This window comes from Eubalaena glacialis, chromosome 1, assembly GCF_028564815.1.
Source record: "Eubalaena glacialis isolate mEubGla1 chromosome 1, mEubGla1.1.hap2.+ XY, whole genome shotgun sequence".
NCBI lineage: Eukaryota > Metazoa > Chordata > Mammalia > Artiodactyla > Balaenidae > Eubalaena > Eubalaena glacialis.
In genome coordinates, this window is record NC_083716.1 from 672613 (window position 1) to 686649 (window position 14037).

The window sequence follows — 14037 nt, forward strand, 5'->3', positions numbered from 1 at the left end:
GTTTCCACAGCCACGGGCTGGGGGACGCTTTCCAGCTCGGGTGAGAACATCTGGGGGCGCACGCCCCAGCCCGGCCCTCCCCAGTCGGAGGGAGTGGTGGCCCCGCTCCCGGCTGTGGAGAGGGAGCCGGAGCCCTCGCCGGGTCCAGCTTGGATGTGGCTGAGGGGAAAGGTGCCCACAGGTCTCCAGCCCAGAGCCAGGCGCCACCCAGAAGCAGGAACGCAGAGCAAAATGGCAACCCTAGGAAAGGTGCCCCAGAGCTGGGGCCAGGCAGGCCTAGAGGCGGGGCGAAGGGGGGACTGGGGGGCAGGTTTGTCCGAGCCTTTGGCCTGGACCAGACCCACACGGACGTTTCCCTCCTGAGCCCCAAATCCTCCCTGCCAGGGAGTTGTTCATCCAGCCATTCCTTCACTCAAGCTCTTAGCAGCCGGGGCCCCTGGTGGGTTGGAGTCTGTCCTGCACTAAGGACCCTGCAGGACACCTGGAAAGGAAGAGGCAGCACAGCCTTGATGCCTGTTGGACATTCACGTGGGGAATGCGAGATGGGTGGGGGTAGCAGACCTGGGGGAGGGACCCTGGAAGGGGAAGAAGAAGGAGGGAGGGGCCGGAGAGGGAGGAAGGCCAGGCACGCAGGACGCCGGCAGCCGTGGGAGTGTGGCCAGTGCCGCCCCAAGCGCAGAGGCCGGGTGCCTGAAACCCGAGGCTGCCCATCAGATAGGGCAGCCCCGCTGAGCCCAGACGCACTGGCCAGGGAGGGTGGAAGGTGCCACCCTCTTAAGAAGCTGCCTGAGAAGAGAATGAAAATAATTGGAACTACATCAGCAAAGGGGTTCGTTCATATGTGGGCACCTCTCAGCAACCAGGAGAGGCCTGTGGCCACGTGCCCCAAAGAGAACGACCCAGAGTCGTGAGGTCAAGTCACCCAGTACCAGTGGCTTCCACAGCCACAGGTCCTGGGAGACCAGCGTGTTGGCGGACGCCCAGCCTCTGTGTCAGATCTCAACCTGGCGGCTGGGCTCTTCCTTCAGGAGGAGAAAGGTGAGGCCAGCACAGCAAAATGGTAAAAGAGACTCAGGTTTGTACGACAAGAACACGTAGTGTAGCTCTGTACACTCCTCTATGGCTATTACATTTATCAAAATACATAACCTTTAAAGAAGTGAAGGAGCTGGGGTAGGGCGAGCTGGGGGTGTGGGGAGGGGCTCTGCAAGGTGGGAGACGCCCACCCGGCCCAGGCTGGGGGAGGGGCTTCAAGTCCAGTGAAGCCAGAGCATCACAGAGGATGGGGGAGGGGTAGGAGGTCCCCAGAGATGGGGGGCAGCTGGGGCCCCTCGGCCTGCCCGCTCCCAGGCCTCTGCTGCTTCTTTCATATACCTTCGGGGGTCTCTCCCACCCACCAACGGTCCCCGCCTCCCAGGGTCTTGCCAGGATCTTCCCAGGGACGTCCCTTCCTGGGCGCCACACGCCCATGGTGCCCTTTGGCTCAGTGCGCCTGGAGCCTCTTAGCAGTGCCATCTCCCTGGGGGAGCATGGGCTCCGGAAAACCCTCTGAAGCCTGGGACTGGGGTGCATGTTCAGTCCTTGACTCGGCAGCACTTATTCAGCCGTCCAGGTGGCCGGAGCACGGGGGCCCTGCACCCAGGTGCTGACTCTCTGGAAGGTGCCGCCGTGCAGAGGGCCAGGCCAGCCTGGCGGAGGCTGGGGGTGAGGGTCCAGCCCAGAGCCGAGGGAGCAGGAAGTGCGCCACAGGAAGATGGGGGGACAGCGGTCCGGGGCCGGCGGAAGGCGGGGTGGCAGCAACCGGATCAGCGTGGGGGTCAGAGGGATGCGAGGCCACCGGGGGCCTCGGTCTGAGGCACACGGGTCGCTACGTGGGGATTAGACCGGGTTGGAGCGTGGTGCGCGGCACTGGCCCTAATGCAGGTGGGAGAGGGGTGAGGCGGGGCCCGGTGACCAGCTGGGTCTCCCCTACCAGCCACCTGTGCCCCTCACCCCAGGCCCCGCACACCCTCAGCACTCAGTGCTCTCGCTGCCTTCAGACAATCACTGCCCTGGTGGCACTGGGAGTGAGTGAACAGGGCAGCCTCCACTCGCGCCCCTGCGCAGTGACGGGTGTCTGCCAGCCGCCTTTCCGGGGGTCAGCCAGTGGAGGGCGCCCAGCGGGATGGGCAGGGGTCTGGTCTTTCTCTGTGGCCTGGGCGTTTGCTGGGAGGGGGTGGGATTTGTGCCAGCCGGGCTCCTTCAGCATCTCCAGAACCTGGGAGTTCCTGCAGCTCCAGGGCCCAGGTGACCGCACCTCTGCCCCTTCATCCCAGAGCTGTGGGCGGCACTTGGTTCTCTTGACCCACCAACCCCTGGGTCAGCAGCCCCCTGAATCCGCCTGCAGCTGTGGTCGCCTCCTCGAGCTCCCAGAGGCCGAGAACTGCTCACACATGGGAGGACAAAGCCAGGGCCCTCTGCCCTTTGCAGGAAGCCACCGAGCAGGTAGCAGCTCCATGACTTGCCAGCCCCACAAAATGACAAATCTTTCCTTTGACAAGGTTTTTTGCCAACTCCAGGGGTACCTGTGTGGTTGGAGATAGAATCCAAGCTCCTTCTAGGTGCAAGCGCCCTTACCCCCCTCCCTCTCCGCCCCCCCTTCCCCCCCCACCACCCCGGCCCTTGCCGTCCAGGCTCTGACCCACCCTGGGCTTGGACACCTGTTGGCCCTGGATGGCCCTCCAGGAGGACCACCTTCCCTGACCTCCCCCTTCCCAGCGATCATTGGTCCTGTTCCCCTCCTGCAGGGACTTCCGGAAGTTTTTTGGTTTATTGTTTATTACCCACTCCTCCCCTGGGGGCAGGGCGGGGTGCAGAGGTGGAGTTCACTGCGTTCACGTGGCTCTCCCAGAGCATGCCTGGCACCTACTAGGTGCCCAATAAATAAACGTTGACTAAGTAAAGGTCTCTGTCAAACGCGCGCTCTGCGTGTTCCCACAGCGTCGAAGTGAGAGCGCCGAAGTGCCCGCCGCCTTCCCAGGCAGGACTTTTCCTTCAGCACCAGGAGGTGGCATTCGCGAACCTCTCCACCCCGGCGGCAATCAGCGCGGGCTTCGGGAGCCGAGAGGCGCTCCTTCCCCGCAGGCGGCCACGGCACCTTCCCCGGAGGAGGGGGCGTTTCCCTTGATGCTACCCAGGGGGCGGCTCCCGGGAGCTCAGGAGGAGGGGGTGGCGTGGGAGCCGGGTAGAAGGTGGAGGGGCGCAGCCTCGGAGCGCCCAGAGATGGCGGGCAGGCAAGTCGAGCAAGTTAACAAGCCTACACACCCGGGACTGGGGCACTGGGGGAGGGTGTCCCGTGCCGTGGCGTCCGGGGGGGTTGAGGGACTGCGTCCGGGGCTTGGGAACCCCCGCGCGCCGGGCAGGACAGGGCGCATGGGGAGGGCACCGAGACACCCACCGCCAGAGAGCATGGAGAAGAGGCCGCCCTCACCCCGCACCCCCAATCCTCTCTGGGCCCTCCAAACCGCACTCCGGCCCCCCATCCTGCACCCAGGGCCACTGGCTCCCTGGAGAGCCGAGCACGCTGCGGCCAGGGGAGAAGCAGACCCACTCGCGACCCCAAGCATTCCGGCCGCGGTCCAGGGAGGGTCCGGCGGCGCAGACAGACCCGGGGCGCAGGGCAGCGACTCGGGGTGTCTGTTTCCTCAGCGGTAAAAAGGGCTGCGGAGGCCCCAGCCCGGGTGCTCGAGGAGCCACAGCGCGGCGCCCAGAGCTGCGGTGTTCCTCCTGCCACCGAGCCACAGTCGCAGGGAGGATAGTGCGCCCTGTCGTCCCGTGCGGGCGCGCCACTCCCGGCCCGCCCCAGAGGACTGTCCTGCCACAGCTGCCCAGGGTCGGCTCCTTGGTGCCTGGCGTAGGGAACCGGCCCCGCCCCTCTCACTTGGCCCCGCCCCGCCCCTCTGGCCCCGCCCCCAAGCCAGTAACTGCCACCCCCATCAGAGCCCGAGCCTTGGCCACCCCGTTAGCCGCCTCCGAGGAGCCCAGAGGGGCCCAAACCCTGCTGGGAAGGATCCTCCCTGCGGCTGGGCTCTCGGGGAGCACCTCCGCTGTGCCCGAGGCGGTGGGGCTCAAGCGAGGCCCGGGGCGGGTCTCGGGGCCTGGCCGCCCGTAGGTAGCGTGGGAATGCGAGAGGTACGCGCTCGTTAGGTATCCCGGGCCTGGCTCCGCAGGTGCCGATCGCCTGCGGGGCAGCCACACCTGGATCCCCCGAGTGCGGCCCCGGCCGAGGAAGCGGGAAGAGAGAAATTCCCATGCGCGCGGACTGCACCGCGCACGAAGCCGGGGGCACCACGCGCCACGGCGCGCCGCCTGGGACAGCACGGTGCGCGCACACGCGGGCAGGGGCGGCCACCGAACGTCCGCCCAGCCCCGGCGGCCAATGGCTTTCTGAGCGGCGATCTGGCGTAAGGACTCGCAGCGCCAAGACCCGAAAGCTAACCGCACAAAACGAAAATGGACCCCCCCAAAGGTCTCAGTGCCAGCGGACGCTGGGTCCCTGCACAGAGCCGGAAGGGTCGCCTTCGTCCGCGCCACAGAAACCCTGGCGGCCGGGGTGAAACGGGAACGTCGTTGCTAACCGACCACACCAGGCCCGAGAGAGGCCGGCCTGGCGCACACCGCCGCCCAGCCACGAAACTGCAGCCGTCGGTTCGCACACGTTCCCGTCACGTTCCCAACAGGCAGCGAATAATAATAGCCGCCACTTAGTAACTGCTATGTGACACCACCCAAGAGAACCAAGGAGGCGAAGTCCAGAACTGTACCCAGCACTGGCTCTCCCCCGGCGCCCGCAGTCCACTGCGATCTTATTTGAACCCGCACAGCAATTCCACGGGGTGGGAGGATTTCCACCCAGAGGAGGACACCATGGGCCCTGCGTGCCCGTCAAAAGGCCACGCTTCTGCCCGCTGGCTGCACTTCGGGCGCGCACCCACGTTAAGGCCCTGAGCGTGGCCCCGCACGCCTTGGGACCCGGACTCTGAGCCTGCCAGGGTCCCCGACCGCCGGCTCGGGCCGCGCTTCACGAGGGAACGGCTGTGCCCTAGGTCGCGGCGCCCAGGTCCAAGCTCCGGACTCAGGTTGCCTCCCGGGAACAAGCTGCGACTTCGCGGCCGGGAAACGCCTGACCGGGAGGCCCGGGCGGTCCCCGCACCCTGACCCGGCAGTGTACACTCCCGAGGGCAGGGAAGGGACCGGGAACCGCCCCCTCCGGCAGCGCGCGCGACTCGGCGGCCTCGCGTGTGGCCCCGGGACAGGCCTCGCCACGGCGCCAGCCATTGGTTGGTGAAACCAGAGCAGATTCTCGCGGGCCAAGTCTAGCATTCGGCCCGTGGACTCTGACGTCCCGCTTCCTCCGCCCTTCTGCATCCCAGAGGAGAATGTTCCCGGAAATGTTTTCGTTCCTCCCTCAAACCTGAGCCCGGGGCGGCCGGGAAGCCGCAAGGCGGGGCGCGGACTGTGACCCCGAAGGTGCCTGCTGAATCCCCGCGCCCTCCCGCCTGTGCCTCTTCACCGAATGGGGCGCACGGAGTGTGCCAAGGGGATCCTCAAATCTGCATTCTTTCGGTGATAAAATATGTTCTCGTATTTTTTCCTGATTTCCCACTAAAACCTTTGCCTAACTAAACTCCCATCCAACGGGATTTATTTCGTCCCCGGGGAGATAATTCAGGGGGCAAATTTACAGCCCGGGAGGCACCTGCCGGGCTAATGGGCCCTTCATGGAGTGCGCGGCCAGCGGGGGCGCGCGCAGACGGCGGGGGCGCTGGCCAATGGCCGGGCCGCGGTCGCCGGCAGCCAATCAGCGCGCGCGCCGCCTGGGGGCCCCGCGGTTATCAGCGCGTCCGGCCCGCGCGGCGCGGCGCCGCTCCGACCGGCCCCGGAGCCGCCACCGCCCACCCCGCGCGGGAGCCGCCGCCCGCCCTCGCGCCCGCCATCCGCGCCGTCGGCGCCCGCGCCCCGAGCCCCCGCTGCAGCCGGCGCCCGCCCGGGTCGTGCGCAAACTTCCCGGGCCGGCGGGCGCGGGCGGCGGCGGCGGGGCCTGGATGGGCGCCCGGGCCGGCGGCGGCGGCGCCCATGGACGCTAACCGCCCGGGCGCGTTCGTGCTGAGCAGCGCGCCGCTGGCCGCGCTACACAACATGGCCGAGATGAAGACGTCGCTGTTCCCGTACGCGCTGCAGGGCCCGGCCGGCTTCAAGGCGCCCGCGCTGGGCGGCCTGGGCGCGCAGCTGCCGCTCGGCACCCCGCACGGCATCAGCGACATCCTGGGGCGGCCCGTGGGCGCGGCGGGCGGCGGCCTCCTGGGCGGCCTGCCCCGTCTCAATGGGCTCGCCTCGTCGGCCGGCGTCTACTTCGGGCCCGCGGCCGCCGTGGCGCGCGGCTACCCCAAGCCTCTGGCCGAGCTGCCCGGGCGCCCGCCAATCTTCTGGCCCGGCGTGGTGCAGGGCTCGCCCTGGAGGGACCCGCGCCTGGCCGGCCCGGGTAAGTGGCCCACGCGCGGATTCGGCGTGGGGCGGCGGGGCGGGCGGGGGCGCGGGGCCGCCGGCCGCGCTCACCCGCCCTCCTTTGCAGCCCAGGCCAGCGGGGTCCTGGACAAGGACGGCAAGAAGAAGCACTCGCGGCCGACCTTCTCGGGCCAGCAGATCTTCGCGCTGGAGAAGACTTTCGAGCAGACCAAGTACCTGGCGGGGCCGGAGCGCGCGCGCCTCGCCTACTCCCTGGGCATGACCGAGAGCCAAGTCAAGGTGAGGCGGCTGCGGCCCGGGCGGCCCCCCGCGGGTCCCGCTGCGCCGAGGCCCACCCGCTCCCCCGCGTCCTGCGAAAGGCCTGCGAGCTGCCGCCGGCCTTGGCCCCGGTCCCGGGGGCGCCCAGCCCTGCGGCCGGGCCCGGGCAGAGGGGTGGCCTCGGGCGTCCCTCCGCGTCCGCGCGGCCGGCGGCGTCTCCAGACGGGCCGCTGAGGGGCCAAGCTGCCGCGGGCCGGGTGCTTCGGGAGGCGCCGCCTGATGGGCACCCTCCACCCCAGGTGTGGTTCCAGAACCGGCGGACAAAGTGGCGCAAGCGGCACGCCGCGGAGATGGCGTCGGCCAAGAAGAAGCAGGACTCGGACGCAGAGAAGCTGAAGGTGGGCGACTCGGACGCGGAGGACGACGACGAGTACAACCGGCCCCTGGACCCCAACTCGGACGACGAGAAGATCACGCGGCTGCTCAAGAAGCACAAACCCTCGAACTTGGCGCTGGTCAGCCCGTGCGGCGGCGGCGCGGGGGACGCCTCGTGAGGACGCGGCGGCAAGGCCGGACAACCAGGGTACGGGACGCGGGCCGGCGCCCTCGCCAGCCGCCCGCGCCGGAGTGTGTATATATATTTTTACAGAATAAGTTATAAAGCGGCCTGGCTCGGGCTCGGCGTGCGGGGACCCCAGAGCGCCCGCGTCCCTGTCCTCGGCCTGGGCGCGGGATCGGGACCGCCGCTGCCGCGCGTCCTGAGAGGAATCACTTTGTATAATCAATAAATTATTTAACACGTCCCCGTCGGAGCCGTGGCTCCCGAGGCTGCACCGCGTGTTTCTTCCTTATCGGAAACCGCGGGCGAGACGCCCTGCGCGGTGGCGCAGCCCTCTGCCTCTGCCGGGCCCGCTGTCCCGGGTCCCCTGTCCAGTCTTCAATGCCGCGGGGTCCGCGCCTTCCGCCGGAGGGGCGCCTGGGTCTGGCGCGGGTCCGGCTCGGAATCGGGGCGTGATGGAGTCCCGGTCGCCTCGCGCCCCAGGTTGCCCGGGCGGCAGCAGCTCGCAGGACCGAGGGCACCGCGAGGCCCGGCACGGGGAAGGCGGCCCCGCCCGAGAACTCTCGGGCCGCCCGGGGGGCCGCGAAGAGCCAGGACTCAGCGAGCTGGAGCGGAGCCGACGGCGGGGGGATGGAGCGGGGCTCTGGGCGCTCGGCGGCGGCGGCGGTGGCTCCTCCGGCGCAGGCAGCTGTGGCGCGCGCGGGGCAGCAGGTAGGACCCCTTGTCCCCGTCCCTCCCCCCAACTCCACCGGCCCCAGCCCGGGGGCGCCCTCCCCAGGGCTCTGGAGGCCCGCTGTTTTGCTGGCTTAGGTGGATGAGGGTTGGGCAGATTTAAACACATTTGGGGTTGCCGGAAAGGGCAGGTGAACCCCCGCTCCTGCCCCACTAGCTACATAATTTGAAGTAGCACTGAACTCACATTGGGTGAAATAAATCAGGTTTTAAATTCATCAGCACCATAGCCCTTCTGCTGCCGTTTAATAGATTTTTTTCATTGGTAGAAAGCAGGGTTTAATTCAAACTGGGACTACAAAGAGAAATCCAAAATAATTTTGCTGCCCCAGCGGTGTCAGTTCTCTCAGGGGCCCTGGAGTTTTCTTTGCCCGTTTGACCCTGGGATGCGGGGAAGCACATCTGGCCGGTGCTTGGACTTTATCCTCCTCCTGGGCAGCTCCGTCCTCCACCTGGCACCTCCCTGGATCGGCCAGCCCGACCCAGCACCCCCAGCCCCGCGGAGGCCCGGGAAGCCCTCCTCCCTCTGGCCTGTTCCTCACCCCGGAATCCAAGGGCCAGGATTCCAGTTAACAGCAGCCTGAGTCTGCTCTGGTTCACAGAAGACCACCCCATCCGTTCAGACTCTGGACGCTCCACGTGGTTGCGGAACTGTTGTGTTAATTTTAAAAATTGAATATAAAGGGTTGTATTACTGTAAGATTTCTCTTGGAAGGCATTATTGAAAATGTTAAAGAGAAATGTAAAAGGCTGAAGTTTTGTTTTTTGTTTTTTGGGGTTTTTTTTGCCACATGGCTGCATCAATTTAAAAAACAGACTTTTTCACTGGCTGGTTTTCTTTCTAAAGGAGCATTAATTTTTTTTCAAAATTTATGTGAGTGAACTATTCTTTCAGCTCAAGTTAAGAGCAAAGGAATTGCCAGTTTTAAAGTTTTGAGGAAAGCAATGCATTTATGTAAATCTCATTTAAAAAATGCTGAGGGGTAAATCCCGGTAGTTACCTCTGCAGTAAAAATCCAAAAGATGCTCTCTCTGCGCTCACGCCATAGCTCAGTTCTGTAACAGCATCCGACAGAATGGAGTCCAAGGTTGCCGAGGAGGAGCGCAGCCTGCCTGCGCTGCAGGCTACAAAGGGCCCGGAGCACGGGAGGAGGAAACGCAAAGCAGACGGGATATTTTCACCACGATCGATTTTATTGCTTAGGGACCAGAGCGGTCATTTCCAAAGGCCTCCTGAGTGACCAACAGCTGAAACCCCGCTGCACAGAATCACCGTGGGCCGGCCAGAGCAGAGCGACCACAGCTTGACACAGACCCCGACGGTACTGTCAAGGACACAGATTCGGCACGTGGACGCCAGCTCATTTGCAACGGTTGTGATTTATCCAAAACAAGCTTCTACCCAGCGCCTTCACCCAGCCCAGGAGTTCTGTAGTGTTAAAGCAAATCAATAAAACGTTCGTTTGTGTTTCATCCACGGGCCCTGGGACCACCTCTCACTGCTCCGCCGGGTGCCAGGAGCAAGTACGTGCAGCAGGGTTACGACAGGTCGTTAGAGGTTCAGCATCCAAGGACGTGTACAGTTTGTTTCTCTGAATATTTTTATATACAGGCCACGTTACAAGCAGTTTCTATCAGAAGCAGACTAGCTATTTTTAGTTCTCCCATGATATTATTGTTTTATGTAGAATACTTGGCACCATAGAACAGTAACAAAAGACAGACAAAACGGTTTACAAAATTCTTAAAAGGTACACCCGAGCTAGCTATAAACTTCACATTCAGTTCTTAATATTAGGCAGAAAAAGGCCTAGGAGTCTCCAACTGCTTGTATGGCTGTGCTGTGGTCGGTCTGACCCCTGACGGCTCTGCTGGGTCGTAGTACTTGTTTTATAGCTTTGTGTGTTGACGTGCACGTAACCAAACTCCTAGACGCCAATTCTACCCTGCTGATATGACACTCAAGCGTTCATACTGGAAAGTATATTTAGCGTAAGTTTTGGTAAGTTTATAAATTATTTTTAAAAAGTATATATTTATATATATTTATATATATAAAAATGGAAAGCAGCTGCAGTGTGATTCAAAAACCATGTAACATGGCAGTAGAGTGACTAACAGGGAAGGGGCCTCCAGAAGTGAAAGCGAGGGCCACGCCGCCGGTCGGCGGAGCCCCGGCCACCCCGCCACAGAGGGGACTCCAAGCCCTGTGGGGTTTCTACGCCGGAGAAGCTCCTCCACGCTGACAATGATTAAAAATCGAAAACCGTGAAGTCTAAAATGCAGAATCTCTTTGCTGTCTATTAGAGTTTTGGCGACAGGACTGTGACTTATTTAAAAAATCCCAATGTTTCTACTTGATGTCACACGAACAGACACGACAGTGAGGTATGTGAGGCTTGTCCGGAGCGCCGTCCGGGGCTGAAGCGACGTGTGGGGCCGGCCGTCTAGCAGTGGCGCTCAGGCGGGTCTGTCGATGCAGCTGTCGGAGGACGTGGCTCCTCGTGCTGCAGGGAGGTCTCGCCGGGGGTCCCCTCGTGGCGCTGGCATCGCTTCCCTGCCGTGGAATCAGCCATTTGTTAAGGGGACAGACACACCACGAAAAGCTCAGAAAGGTGAACTCGAGGGAGGAGGCATATTTACCACCAGTTCACTGCACCACACAACACTTGTGCACACGTGCGTGAGGTTTACCTGCCCCGGGCGCCATGCGGAAGGCCAGGAACACGGGCTGCAGCGGGAGAAGAGAGGCCGTCAGAACCGGGCGCCCAGACCCCGCTCCCGGGCTACCCGGCCGCGGCCCGCGGGCCCAGCGCAGGGCCCCAGTTCCCGAGGAGCTGGTGGGACTGGGCGACCAGAGGCTAGAGGCAAAAGGCCTTCGCGTTCTCTAAAGACGCTGTTGTTTCCAGATAAAGACAACGTGAAAGCTGATTTCAGGCCCAAAGAACACGGGGAAGGACAGAGCCCGTCCTGGGATCCGGCCCCCTGGGCAGTGTGGGCGACCGCCCAGAGGCCCTGAAAATGGGAAACGGTGAACGTCTCTCATGTGGCTGATGGTGACACACGACCCGTCACCACACGCCCCTCGGAGGGGCCAGGGCCAGTCACACGTACAAAGTTAGTCCGGGAACAAATACTCGGTGTTTCCCGCGAGGCACTGGGTCGGTGACACGCCCGTCTCCCACCGCCCGTCTCCCACCCGCACTGGCGGTGGGGGCTCGCCCCAGAAGCCAGGAAAATACTTGAGTGCACGTTCAGGAAACGGCCTCCAGAAATAGCCAGCGGTGGACACAGCCTCCTTTTACAAATAGTAAAACTGTGTATTTTATTCTGTGACCAGTCACTTCTGCCTTCTTATCTACCTGCCTATCTAGCCCCTACCTACCTACCTTCTGGTATTTTATTAAAGTTAAATAAAAACAGACCAACTTGGCCTCCTCTGTGAAGTAGACTAAGGAGGCGGAGAAGAGGGGCAGTAGAAGCAGTCCACCACAGCCCCCAGCCTGTAAAGCCCGCCACGGCCCGCCCCTCGGGCCCAGCCCCCAGACCGCAGCGCGGCTCCGTCACCTTGTGGTCTCCCATGCAGACACTGGGCCCGATGTGGTCGTAGGTGACAACCTTCTCCTCGCTCTCCGACTGGGAAAAGCAAACAGAGGGAGAGGCATGGGAGGCGGAAATGGTGGGGTTTCCTGGGAGAGCAGCGAGCGGGTGGCAGCCCAGCGGATGCTCCGCCCGCAGCCACTCTGCCCACGTCTCCGTGGGGCTCTGGCCGGCTCAGAGCCGCCAGTGTGCCTCTGGCCCCTAGGAGGGAGGTCCGGGCAGTCCGGGCAGCACCTCGGCACCCTGCTCTCCCAGGTGGGAGGGCTCCGGCCTTGGGAGGTGGCGACACGGGCGGTGGGTGTGGAGCCCGAGCTCCCCTCTCCCTCCGGGCCGGGCCCTGGACCGTGCTCGCTGCAGTCGGGGCAGCTGTGAAATTTCTTTCCAGCTGTGCCCCCGGCACTGAGGAAGCCCACCTGGTTCCTGTTTTCCCTGTTGCCATTTGTTTTGGACCCAGAACTCCCTGTTCAAACGAGAAGACTCCCCGAACGCCACGCTGCCGCACCCAGCGGTCCGCGCCCAGTGACGCAGGGCTGTGTGCACAGGGCGCCCTCCCGCCTCTGCCAGCCTGCAGGCACCTTAACTCCAGGTGTGCAGCCAAGGGTGTGTTCCCGCAGTCAGTCGGCTCTGGCTCCGACTGGGCCAGGATTTCACATCCTCGGCTGAAGCGTCTGAGACTATAAGCTGAACTATCTTTAATGCAGTAGGAAGCTTAAGGTCAGATTTACTGTCCAGCATGGTCGCCTGCCAGAAGGCGTAAAGACCCCTCTGCGCATCCTTCGCCATCACAGCACCTCCCCGGAGTGGGGAAACGTTCATCAAGCACAGCGTGGTAATTTACAAAGGCAGCGTAAAATTGTGGATTTCCAAGTGCATAATCGTGAGACAGATAAACAATTAAGCGGGCGCCGCACACCTCGCTGCGCGTTCATCACCACGCCCGCCACCTCCGTGTTCTGGGGCCGGGAAGCAGAACGAACGTGATGCCGAGGTGACCGAGCGTGGCGTGATGGATGACGCCGCGGAAGCTGCTCGCGCCACGGCCAGTGGGCTGGTAACGCCTGCCGCCCGCCGGGCAGCCCCCAGGGGAGGGCCTGCCGGGGCTCCCACCCCGCCCCAGAAGGGCGCTGGGCCCTCCCCACCCTGGGCCACCCAGCCGAGCTCTGTCCCCACTGTGTCTGCAGCATCAAATCTCGGGCCCCGAAGCTGACATGATGTGAACGCAGGTAAAACAGCCTGCAGTGCCGCCTTCTGCTGGACCCGTCTGCAGCCCTGGGCAGCCCCCTTCACCATCCTATGCACTCCTGCTGTCTTGGTGGGTTTACCGCAGGATGCCTTTTTCCCTGGAAGAGGACACTGGCCTCTTCTCTGCGCCCCGAGGCCCCTGAGGCCCCCTCTCTGGACGCAGCCCTGTGCTCAGCTCGCTTGCCGGCGTGAGACTCTATGTCCACTGTCCACGCTCTGCTTCCTCACATGGCATCTCAGGGCCCCAAGGGCAGGCCCAGCAGAGAGGGCTGCGTCCGAGGCCGGGCACCAGGCACGCTTGCCCGGGTCTGTGTGGTCAGGGCCAATGTCCCATGCAGCTCCCTTCGGGAAGGCTGCTTGTGGGAGCAGCCCAGCCAGCACCTGTCCTCCGTGATGGGCTCTGGGGGTGGGCGTGTCACAGCCGGGTGCAGGCCCTGCCCACAGGCCCCGGGGAGGGCTGCCGAGGCTGCCCCGGCCAGCCCCCAGGCCCCGTCAGAGCAAGCTCACTGCAGACCCGACGCGTCCCCACCTCCAACCCGGGCCCAGCGGCCTCCCTCCCCACGCACCCGGGGGCTCTGGCTCAAGGCAGAGCGTGGAGGGCCGGCCCGCCCCGGAAAGGCCAGCAGTGGGGCCTCCTGGAGGGGATCTGCAGGGGCTGCCGAGCAGGGGGACGGGTGTGCACCTGGGCAGGCCGAGGGGGCTCTGCCCTCCTGGCTGCGTCTCTGGGTAAGGGCCTGGGGCCCAGGGGCGCAGACAGGGCTCCTCGCAGCAGCCTCGGGGGCTGTGGAGGGTGGTCACTAGAGCCCAAAACGTACTGGGTTGAGGTTGGGGGATGGCCTGGGCCGTGGGGACCTCCTGCCCCCTCCTAACTGGCTGCCCACATCACGCAGAGGCCAGACTGCTGCCCTGATGAATCAGTGCACCTCGTTATTATATTTTTTCACTGATGGGGTTGACAAAACCAATGTAGATGTTGATTCTTTAGAGCAGTCCTTTTGTGTTAAATGTGGGCATTGAAAATCCCCGGGAAATCAAGAGGCTCCAGGAAACTCAAACTCCCCCCGCACCCAGTCTCATGGGGCTGCCTCCTGAGTGCTGGACATTCATCTTTAACTTCTCAAGCCCCAGTGTGACTCTGGCTC

The 14037-nt window shown here is 63.8% G+C and overlaps 2 protein-coding genes across 4 annotated transcripts in view; one reads left to right on the plus strand and one right to left on the minus strand.

Moving 5' to 3' along the window:
* Positions 1 to 5748: 5748 nt before the first annotated feature.
* NKX6-2 (NK6 homeobox 2) lies at positions 5749 to 7577 on the plus strand. The gene is made up of 3 exons (XM_061191678.1): positions 5749 to 6520; positions 6611 to 6783; positions 7062 to 7577. The coding sequence occupies exons 1-3, from the start codon at positions 5749 to 5751 to the stop codon at positions 7314 to 7316; spliced, it is 1200 nt and encodes a 399-aa protein (XP_061047661.1). The 3' UTR covers positions 7317 to 7577.
* Positions 7578 to 9226: 1649 nt separating this feature from the next.
* INPP5A (inositol polyphosphate-5-phosphatase A) overlaps positions 9227 to 14037 on the minus strand; it is a 177274-nt gene continuing 172463 nt past the window's right edge. For 2 of the 3 annotated variants that reach the window (XM_061182935.1, XM_061182786.1), the window contains 3 exons: positions 11621 to 11689; positions 10748 to 10784; positions 9227 to 10610 (listed from right to left, as the gene is read on the minus strand). In XM_061182935.1, coding sequence (XP_061038918.1) covers positions 10501 to 10610; positions 10748 to 10784; positions 11621 to 11689 — 216 coding nt within the window. In that variant the 3' untranslated portion in view covers positions 9227 to 10500. Of the gene's footprint in view, positions 10611 to 10696; positions 10785 to 11620; positions 11690 to 14037 lie in introns of all 3 variants that reach the window. The other variant, XM_061182863.1, reaches the window with a different exon arrangement.

Coding starts and splice junctions, on each gene's coding strand:
- NKX6-2 (XM_061191678.1), top strand. CDS start 5,749: ATGGGCCCTTCATGGAGTGCGCGGCCAGCGGGGGCGCGCGCAGACGGC. Junction 6,521..6,610: donor CCCGCGCCTGGCCGGCCCGG/GTAAGTGGCCCA, acceptor CCTCCTTTGCAG/CCCAGGCCAGCGGGGTCCTG. Junction 6,784..7,061: donor TGACCGAGAGCCAAGTCAAG/GTGAGGCGGCTG, acceptor CCTCCACCCCAG/GTGTGGTTCCAGAACCGGCG.